This window comes from Thermobia domestica, chromosome 2 (genome assembly GCF_964235325.1).
Source record: "Thermobia domestica chromosome 2, izTheDome1.hap1.1, whole genome shotgun sequence".
NCBI classification, from domain to species: Eukaryota; Metazoa; Arthropoda; class Insecta; order Zygentoma; family Lepismatidae; genus Thermobia; species Thermobia domestica.
The window spans coordinates 157391171-157403580 of record NC_137455.1 but is presented as its reverse complement, the minus strand read 5'-3'; the positions used below and the strand labels follow the sequence as shown (position 1 = coordinate 157403580).

Here is a 12410-nt window from a genome sequence, read left to right as displayed (position 1 = left end):
TTTGAATACATCATATAAATACATCTTAAGTAATCTTTGAGCTGAATATACACAGTTAATTAACGTAGTATCATACATTAAGTACTGCACATCTAGCCGGATGCTAACTTCATATTTCCTATCCGCCATCATCATGAGTAGAGTCCGGATTTTTATGTAATATTAACTCCCTAAATGCGTACATAAATATGTAACAAAAATCGCTTAAAAATGTAAGAAATATGTAATATTATATAAGAATATGTAATATTACATATGTTACATATTTATGAAAATGTAATATTAACACGCGTATGAATATGCAATATTTAAACGAATTATGAAAATAAAAAGGAAAATCTACTAAATCTAATAAAAAGGAAAATCTAAAATAAAAAGGAAAAACTTGCATAAGCCGGACAGTTTTGGATATTATGTATAGTGATGTTAGGTGGAAAATCTTCTACTATATTTAACTGCACATTGATATATAAAATTCAATTCCTGTAGAGGAAAATTAGACAGCAACAAATTATAATTTTCCAATTAGCTTTCGGTAACCGCAAAATTTTCTAATATTTCAAGTTGAGAAGTAAAAATTTAGACAGTGTTCTCTCTCTCTCTCTCTCTCTCTCTCTCTCTGTGTGTGTGTGTGTTTGTGTGTGTGTGTGTGTGTGTGAAGTGCAGGGAACATATATCGAGTTCGTAGAGAACAAATATCCTATTCCAATATTTAAAATTTAACAAGAAATCAGAAACAAACCTTTGTGAATTTATCAATTGTTTGAAAAACAAAAAAATTCCACTATTTCTTCACATATATGCCTGCCGATGTAATGAAATAACTACATAAAAGTTCCTTATGAAGATTATTTTTGTAACAGAAAATAAGAAGAAATGCTTTGATTGTATTGTGTTTAACACTCGTAAATCATAATTTCAATATTGGAATTTGTATAATGAACATCTTAGAGCAGATATTTGTATTGTAAAACTACCATTATTATGTATAAAAATATATGGAAATAATGACGATTCGATAGAACAAGTACATACATATATAAAAAAGAAATAGTTTTTTTTTTTTTATTTTGTAAATTAAAATGAAATTACTTGTTGCTTTTAGAACGCAGCGCTAATAGGGCAGCTTTTTACGTTATTATTTTATTGGAGGAACAACTACAGAAATAAGATTCCTTATAAGTTATATTTCACTTTCTCTTCTGAATGAATATATGAATAAATAAATGTTTATTTCCAGAAAATGGTCAGTATTTGTTTTCATGAGTTACTTAAACTCAAATTTTGGATAGTCAAAAATTTACGGTAGGCACTTTATATTATCTTTACTTATTTATAAATGTTGCAGTATGGAAATCTAGGAAAGTAGTAAAGCTAAGAGAAAACTTCGTCTTACGCGTATTAAACTGACGAAATATAATTTTGTGAGATCAAAGGTGGGTTCTGAGGGAGGAACGCATTGAAGTTTTAGAAATATTTTTGAAGAAATGAAGAATCGTTAGATTTTCACTTCATAAAACTTTTTAAGCCAATATTCATTACCAATAAATTTTACGGCTAATCAACGATGTACGAATAAGTGAAGTATGTTTTTATGAATCGGAAAATATTCATCACTTTTAATAAATTTAAATTTTAAATGATAGATTGGGATATTTGTATTCTACGAACTCGTTGTATATTCTCGGCACTTTGGATACACACACACACACACACATAGAGAGAGAGAGAGAGAGAGAGAGAGTTGAATTGAGTTGATTTTGAGTTTAACGTCCCTTTCAGCAGCGAGGCTATATGAGACGGGACCAACTGATTAACGTTGAATCCGAACTACATGAGCTTTAGCCGGGAATCCAAACAGGTCTCCCATGCCAAAGGCGCATATGCTAACCGCTTAGCAACGAAGAAGCTCGCAGAGAGAGAGAGAAACACTATGTAAATTTTTACTTCCCAACTTGAAATATTAGAAAATTTTTCAGTTCCCGAAAGCTAACTGGAAAATTATAATTTGTTGCTGACTAACTTTCCTCTCCAGAATTTCAATTTTGTAGCTCAATGTGCAGTTAAATATAGTGGAAAATTTTCCACCTAACATCACTATATATAATATTTAAAATTGTCCGGCTTATGAAAAGTTTTTCCCCTTGATTCTACATCGTAATGAAAATTTTCCGATCTATGAATATTCCTTTCACTTCTTCCTACAGAGCAACAAAACTTTCCGATCCACAAAAAGTTGTTTTACTTTTTGCTTCAAAATGATGAAAATTTTCCGACTCATAAAAAGTTCTTCAATTTTTCCATAAAAGACAGACAATATTTCGATTCATGAAAAATTGTTTCGCTTATTCCTACATAGTATTGAAAATTGTCTGAACCATGAAAACTTTCAGATTCTTTAAGCGATCTTTCACTTTTTAACTTTTCTATACATGAATTCAAGCAATTTTTTTGATTACTTATGAATTGTTATTTTTTAGAAAGGAAAATTTTCCACTTCACATCACTACTTATAAGTACAAAATGAAAACTCTTTTCCAATTTTCTTGTAACTTTGTAACTACCCAAACACAATTAAATTATTTTTTCGAGTGGATGGACGGTTGGATTAGCGTTGAACAGGCCCGTATCCACAGGGGACATATGGGACGGCCTCTCTAAAATTTTTACGCTAGGCTTGCAAATGAACTAAAATATGATTGGATTGGCTTCCTTACATTTTTCTACTGGCTACGGGCCTGCGTTGAATAGTATTGAGTGTCTAAGTGATATGTACTTTTAGTAGCCCATTGATTTATATGGGGAAATAGTGGCGTACCCAAAGAGTCCTGTTTTAACTCCTCTCTCTTGAACAAAAATTAAGAAAAAAAAATACATTTACCACATTAAAGTATGTATTCAAAAACCCTGAAACGATATGAATTTGGAAATTTGCATGCTTTCCACTTCCCTCTTTTCATGAAAGTCTGCCTACGATATTGTAGATACCTATCATTTTCTTTTCTTTGGACAATACAACGATTTTAATAGTTCTAGCTTGCTGAGTTGTTCTAAAGTCTATTTTGCCTCATATACCACGAAAATTAAATTATATGAATATTTATGAGTAAGATTCCATTGAAGTGATATTAAGTTTATAATATATATATATATATATATATATATATATATATATATATATATATATATATATTATTGAAATGTTTCTCTAGTGCAAAAATTGTTTTCATGACGTGATTATATGACTGTCATTTGAAGTCATGGGATATATAATATTATTTTCTTATAAATTACAAAATAAACTGAAAGGAAATTTCTAGTTTACAGTCTTCGATTATGCACCGATGCTAAGGGATACGGTGGTGATTACACGGAATGCAATGGTGGAATCAAAAAAGTGGGGAAAAACGGGAAGACCTCCAGGTTAGTAATGCATACTGTATTTGTTCACCATAAAGCCCCTTTGTCACGAGCTAGGATCGAGACGGGAACTCCACGAACCAGAAGTAAGGAATCTACTTCATAAATCTTTTTCTTAAAATCTTTTTCAACTGTTTAGGACTACTGGTCACGAACACAGAAAGATTGAGAACAGTTAAAGTTCCAATTGCTCTCCCAGCCGAAATCGAAAGTAATAATGGGGACAGCAGAGGACATTTTTGTGACTGGTCCCTGGTCCTACACTGCCATACCAAATTTTCAGTTTGGGCAACTTCCAAAATATAAAGGAGTGGTCCTAGATACCCCTACGAAAATTAGACGGTGGGCTAAGGTACTCCTGCCAAAATATGGAGAGGTGATCCTCGGTAAACATAGGTCGTTGATCCTGGGCCACACCCCTAGGTCATTGTCTTTGACCCGCGATATTTTTTTTTTTTTTTGCTTACTCGATTATCTATAAGGGAACCCTACTACTTCGAACTAGGGGTCACGTATCCTAAGACACACGCATTAGCCACTATACAAAGCAAGGTATACTTTGTCACTACCATTGAGCCACCACAACACCCGTATAAAATACAAATCTATAAATGTGATGACTGAAGATAAGAAGAAAATCGCAAGGTAATTGAATATTTTTCAAACCTTTAAATTACTTTGTCGTTTCTGAGAAAAAAAGTAAGTTGTTCACGCCCTTTTACGCTAATTTGAATCACCATTTATAGGCTTATAGGACTTTGAAAACAAACTCTCTCATATAGGAAATTATATATTGCACAAGTAATATTTTTTCTTCTCTCTTTATCTTCATTATACCTCTGTAACTAGAACATTGAGGGTTAACTAATGCGTAATATATATTCTAGTGTCTACTTAAAAAAAAAAAAGAATTAAATAATACATTCAAATTGAACCTTTCTCTTTCGATTATAAGCAGACAAAAATTAATGAAAATTTTAAAATGAAATTTCTATTTTGTAAGGATTGGAAGAGGATAAATTATTACGCTTATTACTTTTTTTTTCTGAGAAAGTTATATACAATACTGAATATGTTTTTAAACTAAACAACGTTGAGAAAAGCTACAATGGCAGCTTGAAACACTTTGTCTCGCTCAACTAATAAATTTACGAACTTATTCCCTCACCCCCTTTCTCTTATCATACTCCATACACTTTTTCTTTTATGCATGCAGGCTCTCTAATTTTGTTCTTCTCTCTATATAGGCAACATGTTTTTCCACAGGACTAAATTATCTCCCCGTCCCACTTCGCTCGCTTTCCACTAGCAAGCTTTCGATCCTTCTACTAATATTCAATTATGAAGGTAATTCTCATGAAAAACCCATGCATTACAACGTTCACTCTACTTATATCAGCCTATCTGAAAAATATGCCATCGATTTCTCTTTAGTCCATTGGCCAGTAGAAGTGCTTAGCACTAAATTTCGGAAGCTATAACTAGCAATTAACATTTTTCTTTCTTTTTTAATTGACTCACGTGATAGATGCAGTAATAAGTTCGGAGTCTCTATTACATGTTTTTCAATCGAGCATAATATCTATCAAATATTAATAACGTTCGTTTTCTTAATTGCATTATTTTTCTTCATATTTCCCCTACCATTTTATGCATCTACATATTTTAAACCCTTTTCAACTAAAGCACACAATAAAACACACGCAACTAAAGCACAACCTTTAGTGAAGAATAATAAAGCGTTCGTAATCATAATTTCCTAGAAATAATAAAACAAATGATAAAGTTAGAATCTAATAAAGCCTACAAATTTAACGATAGTCGAAATATTTTACTTCAGAAATCGTAAATTAAACGTATTGATTTATTTTAAGTGTACAGATATTTTGCAGATTATTTTTCCTTCATTCGATGGGACTTTCTCATATAACATTTATTTCTCGTGGTTTCACGATACTATATGATTTAAATAACATGGAAGGGACTTCTCAAAAGTTAATGTGTGGAGTCCCGAAATTATCTTTATTGTGGATACATGTTTAGACACATTGGTAAATTATACGTAGTTCCTTCATTACAGGATCATCAATCAAGTGCTATTCTGCAATTGGAACGTATATTTTTACACTGGAGTACACTTCTTCGTACATTTCTCTGAAAATTTCCGTAGAATATGGATTGGGGTATGATGGACCAATATCTTGGCTGTTAGTTGAATTAGAGTTAAGCGTTTCTTTCAGCACCTAGGTTAGATGAGACGTAGGCCTACAGCTTAATGTAGGATCTAACCACATGACAGGGAATCGAATACGAGTCTCCAGTGCCGAAAACGCATACGCGAACTATACAATCACGAGGAAATTTCCTAGATCACGGTTGTCCCCAATAATAACACTCTTTGAATTCTTCCTTTGGAGCTATGTCACGGACAGCATTTATGCAATGCTTGAAACAAATATTCACAAACGAAAAGAAAGAATGAAAAGTGCGTTAAAGACAGTGACAGAAGATTTGTAACGACTTGATGTTTTCAGAGTTACTAGTCGATTACAGATAACCAAAGTTTTCTGAGCTTCCTTGGCAGTAAGACACACCTCTCTCTTTCTCTCGTAGTATGGATTTTATTTTATTTTATTTTTCAGGGAAAGACTCAGTTTTAACTTTATGTATTACAGAAATGTAAATGTATAACTGAAACTTCTAAATTATACAGGGATAGTTACTAATAAATTTAATTTTCTGAAATGCCTAGTCTGTAGTTTCTTTTAGTAGCAGTTTAGAAGTTCAATTTTAAAAGATCACGACAATCATCAATTTCATGTAAACAGAGGAAAATATGAAATGAAAATATCAGAATAAGTTTCTTAAGTTGTGGCACTATTACACATTAGTGGCACAGTGCTCACCCCAAAAGTTCCAAATTTACTTTTTAGCGTCAGTGAACTCCACTATGTGTTCTATTTAATGGTCAGTTTGGTTACACACGTGATTGTTTGATAAATTCCCAAATGAGCCAGAATCAAGTATGTTACTATACCAACATTATTTTCTAGATAGATAGATAGATTAGATAGATAGATAGATAAATAGATAGATAGATAGATAGATAGATACATACATACATACATACATACGTACAGAACAACTGGGAGATAAACTAACATTTGATTATCTTTCTGAGTGTCGGCTTAGGACCAATTAAAATGAAAGATCTAATCATTCCTATTACTTATCAGAAAGATATCTCCTCAATTTTGGCTGCTATATTTTATTATTTCTCTCCATCTGGGTAAATTCAAATTTTACTATTACCAACTATGAATAAATGAGTATCAAAATATATTTCTAAAATTTCTACCTATTCTACTGCATATCTAATAAGAGGTCTATTTTCCAAAAGAAAGGTCTGGGTACGATTCCAGTGGAATTCATTGTCTGGTACTCTCTCGTCCAAATGTGGTTCAGGGATTAGCCAGCTCCTACCTGTTGGGTACCCATTGCAAACTGGGATTTAAATGAGTCTGGAGTGTCTTGGTGATTACTTTATCTTGTTTATAAGTCATGGTGTTAAAAGTGTAGATCTTTACTTATCACTAATAAAGCCAAAGCTTCTCCTTCTTTTAAAGCTTTACTCTAGTTTTTACTTAATGAAAAAATAAACATTATCAATATTATTTCTTTCTTAAAAATGAATGGTTAGCACTTTAATATGACGGTCTTACCATAACTTTGCAATATATTTATTATGGATATTATCTACTAATACTTCCAAGTAGAATATGAACCATTGAAAGAGTATGTGTTCACTGTTAGAGAAAGCAAACAACAGTAGATATAATCTGTTAGTTAACACTGTTTATTTTTCATATAAAATAAATAAAAAAAGAATCTATTCCAGAAGAATGAAAATTATCAACTGCAGCGAAGAAAATCAATTTTCTCAAAATCTACTCATGATAATGTACCTTCGTGAAGACCATTTTGTTCTGTATAATGTGATCTATCGAGTGATATACGCCTTCCTAGGTCAAGAACATACTTAAAACATTCAAAATTTTATAATTAATCATATTATATGGAGACATATATAATTAACAATGCTGTATAATATCGTCTTTCTAGTGTAGTGGAAAGCTTGATTAGTGCATATTTATCAATTTAAACTTGACAACATCCCATCTAAAATTATGACATATTTGCTTTTAATATAAATAATCTCTATTTTAAGTTTCATATAGGAGTTTTATTGGATCAAAATATCCAATATATTTCAATCAAAAAATCTCTTGTATTCCTTCTATTGGGAGAACTACATACAGTGTAACCAAACCCAAACTATCACTTAACTCAGTATGATGTGCTTATTCCGTTGAAAATACGAAAACTTAATTTAAGGATCGCTCAAAAGTTTTATAGCCCCTAATCCAAAATAATAATAATAATAATAATAATAATAATAATAATAATAATAATAATAATAATAATAATAATAATAATAATAATAATAATTATTATTATTATTATTATTATTATTATTATTATTATTATTATTATTATTATTATTATTGGCCAAGATCGGAATCTTTTGATCCATCGTTTTGGATAATTCCTAAAATTCTTAAGTATGTTTCTGAAACTGGAAGTGAAGTACGAAATAAACGTAATGAATTGATATGAAATTATAGTTGAATTGTCTGTGGAATACATGTCCTAACACATTTAATAAATTATACTTATAATTCATCAGGGCTGTCGATGTCTGAAGCGCAGTATCATGATATGCTCCCTAAATTCTTATTAGTGTTGTCTACGAGACGAGACAAGACGATACAAGATTTTCTTGATGAGATCCAAGAAGACGAGAAGGAGCTCTTCCAATAGAAAATGATACAGTTTTCAAGACAAGAAAACATTTTGACCTCACCTTTCCGATATGATACTGGCCGAAATCGCGTCTCTTAGAAAACTCTAATTTGTATGTGTTCCCCCTAAAAATAAGTATTATTTTTATTATATACAGCATGTTTCAAAACAACACCGACAACGTTTAGAGGTGATTTCTGACACCAAGATAAGACAAAAAGTATAGACCAACCTGGGTGCACAAATATATACTTTCGGAGTTATAGGCTGTCGAAAACATGAAAAACTTTAAAGGCTTATAGCTCCAAACCTATGAGACCTACCGTAATCAGGTCAAGACTTTACTTAGGAACTAATATGTGATCTATCCAAATATCTATGTTTTACAATCCTGCGGTACTTCCATAACAATTTTTATAGAGCTAGTTTGTGAGTAGTTCAAATTATGACACCGAGCCAAACCCCCTCTCCAAAAATTGTTGTGTGAGTACCTTAGGATTCTGAAAAATGTATTTTTGGAAAACCCACATATTAGTTCCTAAGTGAAGTCTTGACACGACTACGGTAGGTCTCATAGTTTCGGAGCTATGGACCATCAAAGTTCAGTTTTTCATGTTTTTGACAGCCTACAACTCTGAAAGGAAGCACTTGTGCACCCAGGTTGATCTATACTTTTCGTCTTATCTTGATGTCAGGAATCACCTCCCGAATGTAATCGGTGTTGTTTTGAAACACCTTGTATATTATGTCCCTGGGCTCTCAATACTTCCTTCTGAATAGAGTCTGGTTTTAATGTGTTGTAGTTGAAAAAAATTACACTTCGTATATATATATATATATATATATATATATATATATATATATATATATATATATATAAAAGAGCAAATACTCACAGATGTTACTAAGAAGAACATTTTGAATTCATCATTCTGTGTTTTTTCAAAAAGAATTATGAAAATTCGCAGTTGGACGGTGAGTCGGTTGTATAGCGCTTATATCTGGTGGGTGGGATCCCTCGATGTGTGGACAAGTAAGTTTGGTGTGAACAACATCGTGTCCGTGAGTTTTCTCGAGGTATTTTCACTTCCTTCCACATTCTTATTCCACCAATTCTTCCATAATCTTTCACTTGTTTTAATCATCGTCTCCTTTAGTTTAAAGGGCATAATTGTGGGACGTTAAATTCAAAGATTTTTAGAAGTATCGTAAAGAAAATTGGAACACCTCGTATGAGTATCTCAGTGAACTATTGTGCTTTCCATCTATATCAAAAATACTAACACAGTACTTAATCGTTTGAAACAGAAAGTTTAAGTACCAAGTTTGATGCTACGACGTAAAACTCAAAAATTTCATTTTATTTTTAAATTTAAGTTACTCCGATATATGGAATTCTAATGTAATAATTGCAACCCGTATACTTTTCATTTTCAACTTTTTTCTTCCCTTCTAATTCAAGTATGAAAACTCTGAAACATATATTTTAAACAAAAAGTCTAAATATCAAGTTTCATGTCTCCAAACTAAGGAATTCCTAGATATTAACATCTAATCTTTATTAATAGAAACCTCTAATATCACTCCTTCTACTTCAAATTTCCGAAAAATCTTTCCTTAGTGGTACCATACGTCACAAATCCTATACAGTGTCAAATTATTCGTTTCTAGTTGATCTTGTTGAGTTTGTCTTAGGCGTTGATCAATCAGTCAGGACGTCTTTTATTTATAGATAGAGGAAGTAATTAATTATGATTATATTATACTCATATTTATTTGGACACCTAAATTAATAACTAAACTTGTCTTGGCTTGATAGCAGCTGTATCCCACACAGATGTAAGAACTAAATTAGGAAAGGCGCCACTTGTTGGAAGTGTCTAAGAATCGATTTGTTTCGCTCAAAGAACCTGACCAGCTGACCTCTGCACCAGAGGTGTGATCAAGTTGTTTGGAAACGACTGCTGTTGTTTTCTTCTCCGATCTTAAGTTAGTGGATTCAGAAAATTGGCTTTCGTTCAGAACCTCAAAAGGAATACTATCGAATTCCAAATTACTTTTTTTTTCTAGGTAACAAGTCTACTCACCAAAATTATACAAGCACATGTTAAAAATTTCAATCAATGGGGGAGGTTTAGCAAAGTACTGTCATTATGTTTTATTTCATTTTAATTTCAAGACCTTATTTTAGCTTTGAATTGGTAGATTATTTGCTTGTAATTTTTTCCTTTCTTAGTATTGAAGCTGTATATGACATTGATCTGCAATTTGAGAAACATGAAAAGGTATGAGGCACCGCACTTAAATTTCTCGTTCTCACTTCCTAAACTAAATTAAGTTATTGTGGGCAGAATGTACTTTTAAATTATGCACAAGCTGTTTAAGAAAAGAAGAAGAAAAATATATAAAAAATGATATAGATGTAATTTCTCTTTCAGTTGATATACGTTGCTATTTTGTTAATATAGTAATACAAATTCGACGATGTGAAATTGGTTCTCATACCAACACAAGAGAAATAATGCTTAATTGCGGATCCATCATGTGAATACTATATGTACAATTTTTAAGGTGTGTAAAAATAAGTTTAATGTGTTACATCCTACAATAAAAGGTAATATCATGATACCGTGTGTAAATGGTTTTTGATGAAAATCAGTAGCCTTCTAGTTATATAAATATATACAAACTGAGGACCTTTGAGTTACGTTATAAACATTATTAAAATTATAATAAGTATTTTCCAAAAATTCAGTTCCAAGAAATTTTATCCTAAGAGTAAACTACTCCTTGTGGATTTATGACATGAACAAAATCATTTTAATAGCCTTTTTTAAAAAAAATGTTCAAAAAGTCTCACCTCAATATTAAAATTTCTTTGATAGTTTACTAAAGTCTATGGAACCGCGGTGGCTCAGTGATAGAGCTTTCACTTCTGATGTATGAGGTCCTTGGTTCGATCCCCACTGGCGTCAAGTGAGCTTTGTGGCCAACAAACACCGTATGTATGTGTTTTCTCGGGGTTCTCCAGTTTTTTCCAAGTGTCTTCATTCCACCATTTCATTTGTTTCTCACTCCCACCATCTACTTTAGCCTTGCCAGTATGAAATATCTATATATCAAATATAATCAAAATTACTGGAATCATTTATGAGAGAATGGTTCGAGAGGAAATTATTTCGAAGAATAAACTACTACTAGACTTTTCCCAGGAAAATTACTCATGTATATTATAAGATTCGTAATTAAACATTGGTTTGTAGGATACAAACAAAACCCTTAGATTCTCCTTCAGAAAATCGCCTGTTTCCTTTAAGTTTCATACTGTAATAAACCAATATCTTCGCTAACTTCGTAGATGAATATGCCTTTTAGCAAGAGGGGACATACAGAGCGAGGCAATGGATCCTGTTTTGACGTGCGAAATTCTTTTGTATTTTAGCTGTTTTTTCCGGTCTTTTGTCTGATTTCGGACAAATGTAGGCACATTCTGATTGAATTTTGAGTTAAGCTTTAAGAACTTTAAAATATGTTTTCTCCTATATTGTATTTTCATTATTGCATCTCCTGATGAGCAGAGACTTCGCCACTGATTTTCAAATCCTTTTTGTTAAAAAAAAAATAGTTTTTCATGTTGAAAGACTGCACGTACTAACTAAAAGACATTTAAAAAAAGAAGGATAGCGGTTACCAATTATTAAAAAAATACTTGATGAAGAACGTCAACACTTACCAACTACTGAAAGATAGACTGAGTGGCCAACAGGAGGGGTAGTGCTCACTTGGCACTCGTACACTCCAGAGTCCCTCTTTTGTGGATATCGAATTTGCAACATCCAATCCTCTGAATGTGGATAGTGTATGGAAGCAAATCGTTGGTCACTTGTGTACGTATAGAGACCTACTGTAAGAAGGTGAATGTCCCTGTGTCGAACCCACGACACCTGTAAGAAAGATAACAAAAAATTATCATTGCACGATAATGCTAATACTAGAAAAAAATACAATAAAATATAAAATTAGTAAAGCCCGTATGTAACGGAAACTCATAGAGAAGTTCTGTGTTGTACTCTTTGCTGAAGAAAAGTAATGTTTTATGGCTTTCTAAAAATTATTTTATATATTGA

The 12410-nt window shown here is 31.8% G+C and overlaps 1 protein-coding gene across 2 annotated transcripts in view; it reads right to left on the bottom strand.

Annotated features, from left to right (window-relative positions):
- Nucleotides 1–12410, bottom strand: part of dpr21 (defective proboscis extension response 21) — a 113599-nt gene that overhangs the window by 45983 nt on the left and 55206 nt on the right. For both annotated transcript variants that reach the window (XM_081747502.1, XM_081747508.1), the window contains exon 2: nt 12017–12227. In XM_081747502.1, coding sequence (XP_081603628.1) covers nt 12017–12227 — 211 coding nt within the window. The remainder of the gene's footprint in view (nt 1–12016; nt 12228–12410) is intronic.